This window comes from Schistosoma haematobium, chromosome 4, assembly GCF_000699445.3.
Source record: "Schistosoma haematobium chromosome 4, whole genome shotgun sequence".
NCBI classification, from domain to species: Eukaryota; Metazoa; Platyhelminthes; class Trematoda; order Strigeidida; family Schistosomatidae; genus Schistosoma; species Schistosoma haematobium.
In genome coordinates this window covers 16,718,039-16,736,753 of record NC_067199.1, presented here as the reverse complement: position 1 = coordinate 16,736,753, position 18,715 = coordinate 16,718,039, and the positions used below count along the sequence as shown (strand labels likewise).

General features: G+C 40.3%; 1 protein-coding gene across 3 annotated transcripts; it reads left to right on the top strand.

The window, feature by feature from the left end:
* Window positions 1–2,597: 2,597 nt before the first annotated feature.
* ZC3H3_1 (Zinc finger CCCH domain-containing protein 3) lies at window positions 2,598–10,895 on the top strand (the record flags this gene model as incomplete). 3 transcript variants are annotated; one of them, XM_051215814.1, is made up of 5 exons in its annotated part: window positions 2,598–2,766; window positions 2,804–3,293; window positions 3,327–3,464; window positions 9,289–9,490; window positions 10,320–10,895. In XM_051215814.1, the coding sequence occupies exons 2-5, from the start codon at window positions 3,250–3,252 to the stop codon at window positions 10,578–10,580; spliced, it is 645 nt and encodes a 214-aa protein (XP_051066350.1). In that variant the 5' UTR covers window positions 2,598–2,766; window positions 2,804–3,249. The 3 variants fall into 3 exon arrangements, with proteins under 3 accessions (XP_051066350.1, XP_012801535.2, XP_051066351.1); XM_012946081.3 differs by having other exon boundaries at window positions 2,598–3,293; window positions 10,320–10,580; XM_051215815.1 differs by lacking the exon at window positions 9,289–9,490 and having other exon boundaries at window positions 2,598–3,293.
* Between the last annotated feature and the right edge of the window lie 7,820 nt (window positions 10,896–18,715).

Here is an 18,715-nt window from a genome sequence, read left to right as displayed (position 1 = left end):
CTGTTTCTTGCAACATATCGGTCAAACTGAACAACTCATTACAGTAAGTCTTGTGACGATTCGAACATAACTATCTTGTCGGCAAACTGGTGTAATATGTTACTTGAGAATAAATTATCATTGTTATATAGTTATATAATATACCCTTGTGGGCCAGGGTAATTTTAGATTGGTTTTCAGAAGAACCAGACACCATCCAGGCTTTCACGTGAAAACCCAAACAGTGCAGCTGAACCCCGTTTATCAGGGGAACCAGACACCGTATAGGCTTTAACGCTACAATCTGAATAGTACAGCTCAATCCTGTGGCGCAACCACACAGATACCAAGCACCCTGATGGACCAAAATTATTATTGTACACATTTTTATTACGGAATCGGATACGCAGTAGTTGAAAATGCTACTGTCTAGATCTTTTCAGTCAGTCATACTCAACATAGAGTCTGAAACAAACAGTGGCACAGAGATCAATAGTCATTGAAGTCAATGCTGACATGATCTCATAATATACTTGAATTACAAGTTAAGGCTATGAAGTACACGATTTCTAAGCCACCTGGATCTTTAGACATGCACTACACGAGGTCCACAAACATGATATAGTGCGGACACCTGATCGGTTGCACTGAGCTGAAAGTGCATTCAGTAGGACTAAAATAACCATTGTCATTGTCCAAGACATGTACAGCTATTCATTTTATCGATTATTTATTGCTTTAGTCTACAAAATACGATACAATGTAAGTCTTACAAGAAAAATCCAGGTGTAACACACAAACCTTACAAACAAAGTGTTGAGTACTGCAAAGATCAAGATTTTAAATGGAAATTTTTTTGTAATAGACCCACTAAGATGATCAATTTACTCACTAAAAATATAGGAAAATGACCAGACTTTTCAGCACTAACAAAAGCCTTTCGTCTGTTGTTCTCGTTTGCTTATAGTGAAGAAAGTGAAGGTCTCGTATTGTTGCTAGATTTGGTCTAGGCTGAAGCGAAGCTAAGAGCTCTTTAAATAGAACAGAATTAAATGAAAGTGCCATCAGAACACCTAAGTTAGGATGGTTGGAGGATAAACAATGAATGAAAAAGTGATTGTTAGGAGGAACAGTGTATATAAATGGATCCAGTGACAGACGAACTTGGGACTAGGAAGCTGACTACAGTCAGGTGAAGCATTCAACATGAGGTGCAGTGAGACCTAGCTACTATGCTAAACGACCATGAAAACCCGTTGAAACACTTGCTGTTTTCACTCCTGAGTGAATTTCTTACTCTTCAGAAGCCTTCTTTATGAAGCGTCTCAAATCACCAGACCTTTAACCATTAGAGTATAGGAGGTTTAGAGGTGACCTTCTAATGGCTTACAGTATCCTCAACACTTCTGGACATCACCTTAAACACCCACTTAAGTTTAACTCCAACACAAACCTGAGGGGTAACACTCAGAAGCTAGAGACATGTAGTGTGGCGTTGAGTTGCGTTTGACCATGATCACCACTACAGGAAGACTACGTGCTAGTTAACCGATAAGATCCCCCGTAGGCCAAATATCAGAACGCAGTTGATGGCTGTAGTCAAGATGTCTTTGTCGGAGATCTCGTGGTATCGAAAGAGTACCGAGATCGTGCCAATGGAGTACAAGTGGAACTGTTCAGCAAGCGTAAGTTCGTTCAAAGTCACAATCACCGGAAGACTGTTTGTATTTTGGTACAGTTAAACAAATAAGTAAGGTAAAACAATCCTGTTAGACATTAAGTCCGGCTTTTATCACGTGGTTTATCCACCAATCAAAATACGACTTATACTATCTTCACACTGTGTCAAAACCAATGACGTTTGACTGGTATGGGCAGTCTAGCGTCCTTATTGGTCCTATGTCCACCTAGCCCGTCCATTTGAATCCACAACACCAAATACCAGTTTCCAATATGCAAATCGAATCGAATCATTCATTTCAGACATACTGGGTTTATATATCAACCAAACAGACCGCAGCGCACCATAAAATAGGAAATAACATTTGTACACAATAAAGCCAAAAAGTGACTGTGAACATGGGAGGCAGTAGTCAATAAACTGAACATAGCTTAAGAACCGTAAGTCGTACAATAATAAATTATAGGTAAAAAAGAGCTTATAATAAGAGGAATATAAATATACGTAATCTAATTATTGAATAGTTATACCATAAAAATGTATAGATAATATTAGTCAATTAATATGTCTCAAAAGCTCCTCGTGATTTAATCTTTGCTCGGATATAACAAATCCCTGGTGCAATTGGTTTTATTAATAATTGTTTCCATTACACCAATCGCGTTCTCCTGCTAAAAGTAGGTCACTACAGACACAACACAGCAGAACGGACTGTAGACACAACTTCTACTCCTTAAGAGTGGTCATATGCTGGAATTCTCTACCGGCTGAGCTAGTCCACGAGACTTCCCAGGAGTCCTTTAAGAGGAAACTTGGCATATTATTAAGGACTAATGATAGTATCTTAATATGATTTACCGATTTCCTTTTTCCTCTATTATCGTTAATATACCTAGATTCCTGACTGGAGGTAGTGGTGAGTCACTTCTACTAGACACGGAAGCCCATTAAGCAAAAGCTTCTACTGTTCCTTTCACAACCATTCGAACCATTTGAAACTCTTGAATCACTCGAATAGTGGCGGGTCATTTAACGTTTCTGCGCAAATTATGGACACACATCGTAGGTCTTTGAAGTGGTTTGCAGGCCAGTCAAACAAACTAAAGGTATCGAATTGTCAAAATAGATATAAGTATGTCAGAGTCAATTCATCATTGTCTTGGCGCCCGTTATCCAGCTCTCTTAAGTGGGATAAATACACATGTTCTAGCTTAACTAGTGCACATGTATTTAAACACAGTCCCTCTAGCATTTATTCTAGATTTAACGGGAGTCAGACATACAACACAAAGATTGGCAAAGATAGACCCTACAATTATATTAGGAAAAGCGATCACAGGAACGGTAATCAATTTTCGACCCCCGTTCCTGACTTCTCACAGCATCAGGATAAATTATTTAGTAGTGAAATTTCTAGTGGTGTGATAAGTCGGGTTCGGGAAAATAATGTTCGTTTGCCACCTAGCAGTAGCAATGTATTGTATACTAAAACAAGTCGGTTTAGGTATGTCAAGCCTGGTAGTTCAGCTAGTTCGGGGCTTGCATCTAAAAATAACTCACAGCTTGTCACGAAGTTTTCCATTAAGAAAATGAACCGGCACAATATACCTCGTCCATCTGCATATCAGTACAAGTATGTCTGCTATTCGTATTGATAATACTTCAGGAAAATTGTCCAGAAGGCTGTGCACAGTTTGAAGTTCCGTCGCCGTATGGTTTGTCAAAGTTACTGCAGGACTGGATTTTGCTCTGCGCAGCAGTGCTCTTACTCTCATGATGAAAATTATCTACGTATCTGCCCAAGGTAGGTTGCACTTCGTTAATTCTATTGGTCCATGTTTTGGCTTGTAAATGAAAGCTGACTGAGTAGTATTTTAGGGACAAGTTTGGCGAAGTCACAATATAATTCTTATTGTGTGTTAGTAATAATGGTTCTTATTTTGAGCATGAACTACTTCACAACAGAGCTTTGAAACCATATCGAGTTAAGGGATGGGACAGGTTGGAAAGTTAGTGACTAGCGAGTCGATAAACTTGGTACTTAGAGACCACTAAGGTATTGATGTTCATTTTTGGAAAACTGACTTTCAGTATAGTTTCTCATCGCTTTATATATTTGTCAGAATTTAATGATTTAGTAATTCTGCAATTAAAATCTGAAGAGAACTTTCTAAGTGAGACGTACTAACATTCCTACTTATTTTTGTTATGGATGTGTTAATAGAACTGGCTTTATTTGTTAATGGGACGATTTTAGGCGACTTAATGCATGGACATCATGGTTATATTAAATGGAGATTAGTGTATTTGCTATCTAAATAGGGATGTGAATATCTACATAAGTTTAGTATCTGAATTGTGCATAGTATCAACAATGATGTTTCCTACCACCTGCAGCAGAAATATTCTAAATTTTGCGATTGAAATAATTCATGCCGAGCATAAAATAATCAGAGTTAGTTCACTGCGCTAAAATTCTATTTATCTCAATCGATGGGTGCGAGATCTTGCTTCTAAGAATAGTAGACAAAGATTCATACCAAGTGGGACTGGAGTTAGATTGTACAGTCAGTCAGTCAGCTACAACGTAGGACCAGGCACATATATGTATCGGTCCAAGTTGCCATACCTCATTAACACAACAAGATGGACACCGGATTCATAGATGTAGTTAATTCAGAGGTGGTAACATAGAAAAAAAAAGATTGCAATAGTACAGGAAGAAAGAATCAGTTCGTAGAAAGAAAGATATGAAGCAATTTTAATCTCTTAGTTTAAGGGAAGATAGAGAGTCTATACACCGACGCCATTGTGATCGATTCTGAGCCGTGTCACCAAGAGTCTCCAACCATTGGTTACGATAGTCACGCGGACCCCAACCAAGTAGTCTGCATCTACCAACATCGCTCAGACTACAAGTTAGTGACTTCAAGCACTGATGCCACGTTTTGGTTTGGCCGCCCCTAACTTTCTTCCAACCATCTCCAACACCGGTTAGCATTGCACGTCTTGGTAATCGGTGTTCAGGCATACGTAACACGTGGCCCAACCATCTCAGTCGGTAAAGATTCACAACCTCATCGATTAATTTACCATCATTCCCTAATATCCTGCGTCTAACCTCACTATTACTTACCCGGTGGGCCCAGCAGACGCCAGCAATATTTCTAAGGCATCTGTGGTCGAATACTAATAGCTTACGAGTGTCTTCTACTCTTAAAGGCCATGTTTCGCTGCCATAAATTAAAACAGAACGGACTGCCGCGCAGTATACTCGTCCTTTTATTGATAGACGGATATCTCGCCTTCGCCATAGGTGACGTAAGTTGGCAAAAGCCAATCGGGCTTTTCAAATCCGTGCTGAGATTTCGTCAGACGCCAACCCATTAGGGCTGATCAGACTTCCAAGATAAGTGAAGTTGTCAACGCGTTCGACTACTTCACTCTCTATCCTTAGTTTAGGTGTTGATGCAGACCAGTCCTGAAGCAACAACTTGCATTTAGAGGGAGAGAAGCGCATTCCAAACATTTTGGCATTGTTGCTCAGTGCTACCAAAAGACTCTTCATTTTATCAGCGTCTTCACCAAACAGGACGACGTCATCTGCGTATTCTAAGTCGATAAGTGGACCTCCTGGAAGGAGATCAATACCCGAGAATTCAGTCGACGAGAATGTTATTTCCATCAGTAGGTCTATGATGAAGTTGAACAAAAATGGAGAAAGTGGACAGCCTTGACGGACACCACTTGAGGTTACAAAAGTAGATGACAGTTCGCCATAAGCTCTGACTCGACTGGTAGTGTTCGAGTAAAGAGCCTTCACAAGGCTTATGTACTTCTGAGGTACGCCTTTCAATGACAGACACTGCCACAGAATCTCGCGGTCTACCGAGTCCAATTCTGCTTTTAAGTCAAGAAAGACCACAATTGTCGGACGCCGGTAAGTATGTCTATGTTCTAGGACCTGACGAGTGGTGAATATGTGGTCGATGCAGCCACGACCAGGTCTGAAGCCAGCTTGATTCTCTCGTGTTTGCAGTTCATGAGTCTGATAATTATCGAGGCTAGTATTTTAGATACTATATTAGTTAAACTAATCCCTCTATGGTTGTCACAGGATGATTTTGACCCTTTCTTATATATTTGGACGATAAGTGATTGTGACCAGTCAGATGGGATTACGTCTAACTCCCAGATTTTATCCAAAATATTAGTCAACCTAGTCGCCAAAATTGGACCAACATCCTTAAAGACCCCTAGAGCCAATCCATCTGGACCAGCTGCCTTTCCTCGTTTCAGATTAACTATAGCCTTTTGAACTTCTGCTAGAGTTGGGGGACCTGCTTCAATGTTCCATTCACACTGTCTGGGAATGGAGGGTAGTTGTAGAGTAGCTGAAGGCCAGCTGAACTGTTCTCTGAAATGTTCCGCCCATCGTTCTAAACGTCTGGACTGAGAGCAGATGAGGGTGTCGTCTTTTTCCGAAATAGTCTGACTTACACTTGACTTATTAATTCCAGTTTCTTTTATTAGTCTGTAGAGCTGTCTTGTGTTCCCTATAGCCGCCGCCTTTTCCATCTCTTTTGCTTTCGTTGCCTACCACTGCTCACGGTCGTTCCTTAGACTTTTGGTTAGACTAGATCTGATTTGTTGTCGCTCTTCATCGTGTTCAGAGCCTGATGGAATGAGTTTACGAGAATTCATCAGTGCAATAGACCTTGAGGAAATCCATTGGTTCTTTGTAACCCTGTGGTTTAAATCACTGATAGATGTCACTGCTGTTTCCACAGCTGTTTGTATAGCTTTCCAAGCAACATCTGGGTCAACCTCGTTTTCAGAACTACCTAAGTGTGACCTCAGTTGTTCCTGGAACCTACTTTTGGTTTTCTCGCTACTCAATTCAGTTCTAATGGGTCTTTTTACCGAGGCTTTTTTGCGTCCAGTGAGGCGCAAGCAGATGCGTGCCCGTATTAGGGCGTGGTCGGAGTCCAAGCAGGTACTCCAGAATGAGCGACAATCTTCTACCGACCCTCTCCAACGATGACTGATGGCAATATGGTCTATTTGAGTCCATCGTTGGTTTGGTGTAGGGGGTCGCCATGTTAGACGATGTCTCTCCTTATGCTTAAAATTAGTGTTTTCTAAAAATAAACGATTATCTGAGCACAGTTGCAGCAGACGACCACCATTATCTGTTCGCTGAGCCGGAATACTGAAATACCCACCTAAATGCCTTTCTGTTTGGTTTAAACTACCTATCTGGGCATTAAAGTCACCTGCTACGAGTACTATGTCTGAACGTTTAGCTTTCTGAAGAAGTTCAGATAGCTTTCTGTAAAATTCATCTTTCACTTCATCTGAGCTGCAGTCGGTGGGAGCGTAGGCAGAAACGACAAAAAGGCAACGACGTGTCTCCCTATCCTTCCGAGTTCTTACTGAGCCGTTTAGCCGAACAGCACATAAACGACTGTTAACGGGGATCCACTCTCACAGTGCTTGTTCCGACCTCATGCTTGGTGCTATGCCTACTCCTGCCAGTCCACGAGAGCTGGCCGTCGAGTCACCAGATACACGGAGGGTGTATCTGGTTGGCTCTCCGTTTTGCCGAGGTGAGGTCAAGTGAATGACCACACTGGAATCCTGTATGCGTGTTTCGGAGACACAGCATACATCAATGGTACGAGATTCTAGGGTTTTAGCCAAGGAAGCCTGCTGACCGATTTGACATAGATTGCGTACATTGAAGGCTCCAATGTGTAGTTTGGAGCGAGGTTTCAGTAGACCTAGGACAGTGTTTTGAGCACTAGAATCGTTGGCTATGGTGACATTTGAGGAGGAAGCCGAAAAAGGAAGTTTAGAGGTGAAAGTCGACTTAGGAGGAATAATAGGAATTGAAGAGGGAGGTTGATTAGGAATACAGTGGTCTTGAGTGTTGTTAGAGGTATGAGGGCGGTTATCACTTCCCGGTTGCCCACACTGTGGGAGGGTTGTTCTGGAGGTACCTGAAAAGGAAATTGGATTAGAGGTGGTCTTAGTGACCTGGGAGCGTGACCGCAGTACCCAAGGGACAACTGCTTGAGGTCGGTCACACACGACTTTTTTATGAGTAATTTTTGTGTTAGCTCCGTACTTTTTGGGACCTTACCGCCAGAGAAGGATATCCGTGGGATAAGGCGAGGTGTGCATTTTTAGGGTCGACCTTTTCTAACCCCACCCCTCTTTGTGGGAAGGCAGCATCGCTGTCATGCTGGTTGTCTGAAGGAAACACCTTACTGCTGTCACACCTCTGTACAGTCAGCAGTACGACTTCGCCTTCGGACCTTGGGTTTGTTGCTTTTAGTCTTACCGCTCATCAACTGACCTGTCTGACATGGTAGGACCTTGAGGAACAGTTGTTCGAGCCAGTATAGCTCGGTTGCTTCATCACGATAGGCAAGCCCGACCACCACGTCAAGGTAGCAACAACGGTCGGGAGTTAGATTGTACAGAAATTGCAAAACCAAATATCTTAGTTTCTCATTTGACATAGGTTTAGTTAAAAGATGAGGAGAAAATATATTAGTCTACGTTATTCGAAATAGGTTGGGCAAATGTATCCGTGCCATTGTAATAGATTTTCAGCCGTGTTAATATTCAGTGACTAAATGTGTGCTAATTAGAGGTATTCCCTACATTAACGATGACTATATCACGTTGAAAGCCCTAATTTCTGTCCGATCACTAAGGTTAAGGAACTGTATCTGAGTTTTTAATGCGTCCGACTGGTTCGAACTCCGTCCCACTTATTTCGGCATATTCAACTGGGTAGCATCATCATTCCTGTGTGTCTCAGAATCAAGTTTCCGAATCCGCACCTAACTGATGAGTTAATAATAGAAACTTAAGATGCTGACCAAGCAAAGATTTTGGTCGAATGAAATGGTAACTGTCATACAGCATTAGCTTATGTGGCTATATAAAATGTTTAGAGTCATTAGTTGAAAATCTTAACGTACATTACTGAAATTATTAACAATGATGAGGATGCTTTTACGTCAGATATTTTACGTACTACTTTCATCTGAGTGTATCTGAGTCATGGGTGTTGATCTGGGTATTACTACTCAAAAAAATTGGCGAAATAGGTTTTTTGTTTGATGAGTTACTTTGCAGCACCAACTTTTTCTAGTCACACTTTTTGTTTGTTCCAGGAGTCTCCTACCAAAAATTATTTGATAGTTTAGTTAATGACCTAAAGTTTGGGATATGAGGTTAGTTCGTAAAGTTGCAATGTGTTATGGTACATAATTTTATTGAGATAAAACCCATTAACGTCTCACGACTTCTCGGATAGTGACTGCTCTATTCTAAAATTATACCAGAAGTACACCAGAATAAAAATTACTCCCTAGTTTCTTTGAGTTGTTCTTTTTCAACCATCCATATAGTCATTCATTTCTATTTCCATCACATCATCCTCGTCCACACAGCACATCACGATATCCCATTCTCAATAAGTTTTTCAAACTAAGGTGATGGCTTGCGTTGCTGTCGAAACGTTTTAAGTATTCCTTTTGTAATTTTAGTACTATTTTATTATTGGTATCTAAAACGTACTTTATTGCCTAAGCAACTTTTTCGTCCTACAGGTTTTTACAACAAAGCTGTTCTCTGGGAAGCGAGTCTTGTCCACTTGCTCATGTGTTAGATCCGTGTAGACTGCCACAATGTACTTACTATGAATCCGGAAAGTGCGGACGCCTTCACTGTCCTTATTTGCATGTAAGGCACCCTCCAAAGACAGCTGTATGTTCGGATTTCTCTCGTGGTCGTTGCCCGCTAGGTCGCTTGGTATGTTCATTTTCCAGTAAAGCAGAAACATCAATCTTAACGGACTAATATGAATTTATGTATTTCGTATATTGTATTCAGCTACTTACATCTTCTAAGCAATAATATTACTTACTGAAAAAATGCATCTGTGTTGGCATTGCATTAACAAATTTAGGTCGCTGGAAACAAAAGCGGAGTGAATGGAGTTGTTCATGCCTTGAACTGTTTGTAGGTACTGTATAGTGAAGTTATTCCCATTTAGGCATTAAAAACACAAAGTTCAACGAAGGTATCTCTTTCCAACGAATTTACTATCAAGCTATACAATCGTACATATATATACCACCTGATGCCTTTTCCGTCCTGGAGGAAACTGTCATAATTTGTTCCATATAGCCGACTTCACATGGTTCGTAAAATAGTTCGTTTTGAACATCGAAACAAGCTTTTTCTACAGATATTGTTATAAAAGACTTCTTGGTTGATTTTTGTCTTACTTCCGAGAAGTGTAAATGCAGCGTTGGAGCTATGTTCTCCTACCTTTGGTTTGTCGAAATGTTCACGCCAAAACAATAATTGTTTCAAAGTCGAATGAGTCTGTCACAACGTGAAAATTGGAAGTATTCATTTTCATCTGCTTGACAAGAGCCCACCATTATTTACAATTATGAGAGCAAACTAATTTCATTTTCTTCAGATATTTTACTGAATATTCTTGTTCCTTTATGACTAACATTACAGTAATAGTAGCTAAAAATACCTTACTGAGTCTTTCTACCAAGTTCAAAAGTGTTTCTCACAATTTATGTATATTTCATTAGACAATATGTTTTTTGTATCGTTTTAGTGTATTAAGCGCCATATATGGGTGCAAAAGTCATTTTCGAACAAGTCTGGTCATCAGAAATTATCCAAATTAACAACTGTTTCTAAAAATGCCTGTAGAACTTTAATTACTAAACTAGAAGATACTTGTGATCATAATGATTTTGGTCCTGTTGCTGCCCCAGCTGGTTCACTACGCAACGTATATCCTCCTCCGGAATTCATTCCTCTGATCTCAGACAATGACGATTCCATGACAGGTGGAGATGCGGATTGTTCCTGAACTATTGCTACCAAACTTTCGTTTGTTTGCATTTGATAATATACATAATTATGTGATTTTAGTACCTGTACGCAGGTTGTGTAATTCCAGATTCCAGATTATTTTGAAACAGCTTTTCTCATATTTTTTATTAGGTATTTTATGTTTGTACGCATATGTTCTACTTGCATCTCCATCTCAAGGTCACTCACTAGTGACACAGTATATACTACTGTCATTAAATCTCGTCGTTTTGGAAAGTTTATCAGTTTTTATTAAATGCATTTCTTGCCATTCATAATAATAATTATAATAAAATTTTATTGGTATAATCAAGATGTATATGGTTTTTGTAGTAAAATCCATGATAACATAGACACAAGGGATGAACACGAACAAAACATTATTTAAAGGATAATCTGAACTGATAAATATCAGTTCACTCTTTAGTATTTAGAAAAGGAGGAAATGAGTCTTTTGGTGGTTCGGTGTCGAATGGTCAGTATACCCAGTTTTGTTACGTTAAAGTTAGAAGTGTTCAGATTTTGTTGTTAGAAATCGCTGTCTGAACAAATGTATTACGTCTGAAGGGGACAATATAAGAAATGTCATTTTTCGTCATAGTAAGATACAGAAACCGCTGACGGAGTATTCTTATGTGTTTTTACTACCAACCCTACTGTGATAATCATTAAAAACACTTCTGACTGAGCCTATCCATTATGTTAAGAAATAACTGTTATAACTTTTTATCTTACATCAGATAAAATATTTTGTTGTGCTTAAAGAACCTAATTTTTCAATCAAGATATAGATGCACATCGATTAATAAAAGTAACATTAACTTGAGCATTTATCAGTTTTAACAGTAACAGTTGGTTCGTTGAGTCACTTGTGCACAATTTTCCAATCGTGATCAGAAATCATTTTACTTGCCACAGTGCGTAATACCGATCTTAGATTTGCAGCTGTTAGCTATTGTTCAGTGCATTGAGATCCTCAAAATATCAGAATTCATACCTTAGTGATCTCTGGATTCCACTGCTGACCACAAACGAAATATATGGAAGAAAACTAGGTGGTTCAGATTCTACCAGAGTACCCAACATTATTTTTTCGAACTGCGACTGTTCTTTAGGACCGGTATGTTAATTTATTGCTAAGATTTAAAGTACAAACATGAATACTCGGGATTACGTGTAAGTTCCATTGCAGAAACGAATTGAGCATAAAACTCGATGAAACCCAAAATTATTACTACTTCCTGTTTTAATCATTACTCATTAAAAAAGAAAACAGTCCGATAAAATATTCGTGTTTTAGTACGGACAATCGATAAAGTGTAAATACTGAGTAATTCTTACATAGACCTGGAAACCGTGTCAATGACTAAGTGGTGTTAGATATAGTTTGGTCAAAAAACATTAACAATAAAAAGATATTACCAATTATCAGTTTAGGGGTTGCGGAGATTGTTAAGTTTTTGATTATTAGTTGAAATATCCTTAGTTTGTATTTTTAGTGAAAAAAGATGCATTCGTATGCCCTACAGGAAGAAAACGTATATAGGAACAGGTAAATAAAGTATTGGTATAACTACAATAAAAAGACTATATATCTTACTTCTTGATAACTAATTATGTGTAATCACATTTCTATTCAATAACTATCTCAATCCTAAACATCAGTGAAAAGATTCAAACAGCCAACATACATACACTGTTATATATTTGCATCGGTTGTGAATAGACAACAATCAACTGGTTGGTACTCGCGTTATATTCTTTAGTGTTTAAATAAATCCTACCTATGTCAGATAATTTGAATTGCTAAACGAACTAGGAATCCCTGAAATAGCGCAATTTAAGCCAGACAGAATTGGGTGAGCACAAACAAACGTATTGTATTTAGAATTCGAAATCAGACAAACCGCGTACAAAGACATCATTCATTCATGCAAACACTACAACCGACAGAGCTGAAATTGGAATCTAAGTTCCTGTAATCGACTAACCGTCTTCTCCTTAGGTTAATTGTATGTCTGTCACTGTTTATTGAGTACAGACTCTGTATGATCTAAAATATGCTCATTAGTATTAAAATTAACAATCGAAATTGGAACAGACTCACCTGGGTACTGCCTTTATATACAATCACCATGTCGGTTGTGTAGTGAAACCACTAATATCTAGAATTTGAATCATAGACTTTGCCATTCTATTTATTTATTTGAACACATGAATATTGGTACAAGAGAGCGCCAATATATATGCGCCACACAAAACAATGAGAATTCGAAGAGAAGTAGAAAAAAAAACTAAGGAGCGCAAAAGTAAAAGAGAACAATAACGAAGAGATTGGTGTAAGGTAGTGTGGTAGTAACGAGGGAACGAAAAGGTACAATCAGAAGAAATCTTTCAGTTAAGGGAGACACAACCACTTTTTATGAAGAAAGTAAAAGAAGGTTACAGCAGGATCGCCACTGGCTTCTATTCTGAGCCATATCTGATAACGTCTCTAGTCACTGTGTAGCACCATCTCTCGGACCTCAACCAGGGAGTCATGAAGGACCGACAGAAGCCAGTCCTTCGCAGCTTTCTTTCATACCACGACACCATGTCATGCACTGACCACCTCTCCGCTTCTTCCAACCAGTCCCAGAGTCGGCAAATAATGCACGACGTGGAATTCTCTGGGACGACATTCGGAGAACATGTTCAAGCCACCGAAGTCGGTGTTTCAAGATGGTGTCATCGATTGCATTATCATCTCTGTACCCGAACACACGATGCCGAACCTCTGCATTACTGACATGGTGTTGCCACTGGATGTCAGCAATCCTTCGGAGACAGCGATGATCGAACACAGAGAGTCGTCTAACGTCCTCAACTCGGAGAGGCCAAGTTTCACAAGCATAGAGCAAGACTGCTCTCACCGACGCGTTGTAGATCCGACCTTTTACAGCCAGACTAACATCACGAAGGCGCCAAAGGTGGCCCAGATTGGCATAAGCCGCTCTGGCTTTCACTATACATGAGTCGATCTCATCACTCACACCATTACTTATGCAGCTACCTAGATACACGAACTTCTCGACTACTTCTATCTGCTCACCAGGGTGAGTACAGGATTAGAATCCTGCCAGTCTTGTAGAAGTAATTTGCACTTCGAAGGTGCAAAGCACATACCATACCTACGGACACTGATTGCCAACTGATTAAGTGCGGATTGCATGCCTTGGGCATTATCGCACAGTAAGACAATATCGTCCGCATACTCAAGGTCGAGAAGTCTTTCTCCAGGCAACAGATCCACACCACCATTACTTACATTCATCAGAGCTGTTTCCAGAATGTCATCGATGGCAAAGTTGAAGAGGAATGGTGAGATTGGGCAACCCTACCTAACCCCACTGCTCGAATGGAACAATGGAGAGAGGTGGTTGTATACCCTCACTCTGCCTGAGGTGTTTGTATATAGGGCTTTTAGGATGTTAATAAACTTCTCAGGTACACCCTTCTTCAATAGACAATCCCATAGAACAGTCCTATCCAACGAATCGAAGGCAGCCCTAATGTCAAGAAACACTATGATTGTTGGCCTTTGATAAGTATGGCGGTGTTCTAACATTTGGTGGAGGGTGAAGATATGATCGATACATCCTCGACCAGAACGAAACCCAGCCTGCTCCTCGCGAGTCAATCTTTCTCGGGTTTTTAACAACCTACGAAGAATGACGGAAGCCAATAGCTTGGACGCAATCGGAAGTAGACTTATCCCCCGATAGTTGCTACAGGAACGACTTGAACCCTTTTTAAATATAGGGACAACTATCGACTCATTCCATGACGTTGGTACACTTTCTAGTTCCCAAACCTTTGTAAACAACGTCGTCAATTCCTTAGTCAAAATGTCACCACCATCTTTAAAAAGAGCCGGAGGTAAGTCATCTGGGCCAGGTGATTTGTAACGCTTCAAGAGTTGGAGTTCCTTGCGGACTTCCTCCTCATTTGGTGGATCAGTCGTCACCAGTCATGGAGGGCAGGACAGTCTGACCGATGTTGCCGGAGCAGCAGGCCAGTTGAACTGCCCTTCGAAAAATTCTGCCGATCGTCCAAGACGTCGATGGATGTTAGTGATTGGCATCCCATCATCCTCACAGATTGTTTCACTCACACCAGACTTCTTGCTGCCAGTGGCTCGGATGAGCTGGAAGAGCTTCTGGTAGTTACCAGATGCAGCTGCTGCTTCCAGCTCATTAGCACGCTTCGACCACCAGGCTTCTCGGTCCTTACGCAAACTTTGCCCAATTTCCTTACGTAACATCCTTCGTTTGTGGTCAAACTCACGGTCACCCTGAGTATACCGACGGGCTTCAATGAGTTGTAAGGAACCAGAAGAAACCCAGTGCTGATAAGCGGGACGTTTCGCAAACCCACAACTGACTGTTCCCGCCATTTTCATGGCGTCATGCAATGGCAACCAATGCTCATCTATACTTTTCGGTGGAGTGGTAGCTAGCCTAGAGGCTAGCTCGGTTCGATACTTACTTGCAACAGAAGTTGCAACCAGCTTGCTAACATCAATCCGTTGGTGGCGGTCACTTCGTTGGCCACTGAAAAGTAAGGTAAGATTGGCGCAGACCAAGGCATGGCCAGAGTCCAGATAGGTACTCCAAAAGGAGCGGCAGTCTTGTACACAACCACGCCAGCGGTAGATGATCGCGATTTGATCAATCTGAGTCCAGGCTTGAGATGCAGAGGGAGGACGCCAGGTGGCACATCGGCGATGACTGTGCCGAAAGCTAGTGCTAGCCAGAAACAGGTTGTGGTCTGTGCACAGTTGCAGTAGACGGTCCCCGTTATCTGACCTGCGACCAACAAGTCCCCATCGGCCACCTAAACGACTATCTTCTGTGCCTAGACGCCCGACCTGAGCATTCAAGTCTCCGGCTAGTACTACAATATCTGTCGAACGCACTTTCTGGAGAAGAACAGATAACTGGTGGTGAAACTCATCCTTGATTGCATCCGGGCTGCAATCTGTCGGGGCATAGGCGGAGATGACGAAAAGACATCGTTTCTCACGCCGATTTCTTCTCACTTTGATGGAACTTTCCAATCTAACAGCACATAACCGACTGTTAATGGGGATCCAATCGATTAGTGCTGCCTCAGCTCTAGCGCTTAGTGCGACACCATTGCCAGCAAGACCAGACGAAGATGCCACAGGGTCCCCGGATAAGCGCACGTAAAACAAGCTTTTCGAAGCGACAGATGGAGATCGAATTGGTAGTACTTCGCTAGAGTCTTGAATACGGGTCTCGGATAGACAACAAACATCAATATTAAGACTTTCCAAAGACATAGCCAGCCCTATCTGTTGCCCGACCTGCATAAATGTGCGAACGTTGAAGGCAGCCAGTTTGAATGGTGCACGTGGTTTCAGAAAAACTGTTTCAGTATTCGTATTTGGTGGTAGCATACAATTTTCAACCAGGCAGTGACTCGAAAACGTTTAGATACAGTCGAATTTCCACCAAAGACGAGCCGCTGTATAAGTATAAAAGAGGGTGAATAATGTGGAAAATAATAATAATAATATAATAATAATATTAATAATGACAATAATTGTAATGATAATAATTTGAATCAATTGATTGTTTTCGAAGCGAGAAAAATAATTTCCATAGACATAAAGAGTTCATCATTTGTGTGTGGGCTGTGATACTGCCCGGGTGCCCAAACCGAAGCAGGTGGTTATCTTAGGGGGCCACACCCGAGCCTTTGACCTAAAGGTCTAACCCACAAGGCAGTGGGGCATCGTAAGGAGATGCAATCCCATGGTAGCCGGTGACCAACGATTGGTTCATACGCCATTTGTTCCCGCAGGATACTGGAGCCCATGTGCACCATTGGTTTGGAATCCGGTTAAAGCGCTGGACATTCGCTTTTCGTCCTCTCATTTTCGTAAACAACACCCGTGGTGTGAGAAGGCAATGAGTAGGACTTCTCTGGCAGAGGCTGTATACGCGTGGCCGTGTGAGAGTATTTCGAGAGGGAGAGCGGACTCTCCCCACTCTCGGCCGTACCAGGGCGTTCAGGGGCTTGCCATTCTATCCTCTTCCACGAAATAATGTTGAATCCCTACGTCACAATGTTATGACAAATTTTTATAATCTTAAATCTCACACTTCGACCATTATATATGAGTATTCGGGGATACACTCTAACATATAATTTGAGGCGTTCCATCATGTGACTGACTTGCATAAAAAAATACGATTCATATTCCTTTTGCTTTTCACGTTAGAATACACAAGGTCATTGTTCGAGTTATCAGATAAATATGCATTGACATCTGTAATTAACACATGTGACTTATCTAGGCTTGATTCACCCGCAAAACAATCAAATGGAAAATATGCATTTGCCTCATACTTATTAGGATAATCTTGGACTCGACTCGAATATTTTGCCTGTGCAAACTTCATATCTGGGCAAACCGGTTCTCTGAATGCTTCAGGAAAACTTGCTATTCACTCTGATTCATCATAACACTGACTACGGATTCTACTCGACATAAATTGGTTGTGAGAATACCCAACATCAGATACAATAACATTAGAAATGTGTCTGTAATTCGACTCATTCGGAACATATTTGTCACATTCAATAGGAATATCACTAGAGATAAATCCATTGTGAAGACAAATAACATTTGATGACATCAGGATTCGATTCTTCTGAAATATTTTCCTTAAATTTATTAAGAATTTCATTTAGAAAATTACAAATAACATCTGATGCGATACTACAAGGACTGTGATCAGATTTCAACTCATTTAGAACTAGTTCCTCACATTTAATTAGGATTTCACTAGAAGTAAATGAATCATTGGGACAAACCACATCTGAAAAATAGCAGAGTTCTGATCAGGATTTCTTTACTCGATATATCTTCCACATATTTGTAAATAATTTCATTAGAAATACGTGATTCATGAGAAAATCGTACATCTGGTAAAATAATACCATGAATGTGACTAGACTATGATTCATTCGAAAAATTCAACTTAATAGAATAGGAACTACAAAGTTTAGCATTACTTACAGTGAAATGAACAGCAGTATTACAAACTGCATGTATGTGTCTAATCTCACCACATTTAAAGCATTTAGCATCACGAAGTACGCATGAATTACATGAGTGAAATTCACCACAGGACAAACATCTACCAAACTTGTGCTCATCTTCGTGACCTGCATCACGACTCCTCAATGAATTGTTATCTGCATAACCTTGAGTACCCATTGGATTGGGATGACGTAGTAATGTAGTGGTATTCTGGATATCCTGACGAATCATTCCAGGGGATTTTGCTCCATTACAGCGTTCGAAATCTGTACACTTAACATGGTCTAGTAATAATTCCTTGAGAGTTACATAAGAAAGTAAAATAAGTTTTTCTGAGAATGTCAAAGTTTTTAACAAGCTGTAGGCTTCTTTTCCGATGAATGTAAGGAAACTAGCCAGAATATTAACATCCTCAACATCTTCCTTGGTCATAGTCCAGATTTTGAACCTTTCCATGTCATATTAAAAGCATCAAAATCTGAATGCATGTCCAATTTTTCCATCACGAGCTCTATCGCGACGCCAATGTGATAATTAAAAGTATTTGAATTATTATATAAACCAGGAATCTCAGAAAAAGCACGATTCAACCAAGAAGTACTAGATGAGCAAAGATGAACGCATTGTATTTAGAATTCGACATTAGGCAGTCATCAAGTACAAACGAATCAATAATTCATGCAAATACCACACTACGTCGTTCTATTTTCTGATATGTTAGCCACGGCTTGTGATTGAAGAGTATAATCGTGTCGTACTATCATTTTGAGCTAGTCTCTACTAGGTGAAAATACTAGCCATATATATTTCCTATTAAAGCCATTGGATTTAACTTCGTTGCACGCCATCGGTACTAATTTTGCAGAAGGAATATTTGATAATCGAGTGAACTCTATTTGTAATGGTCAATATAGGAGCAACTTCCATGTAACATTCATTAAGCAACTGTTGTTACCATCGTATCACCTACTATACAACTTTGTTCTTAGTGTTATTTTTCTACCATTTTCTTATTGGCG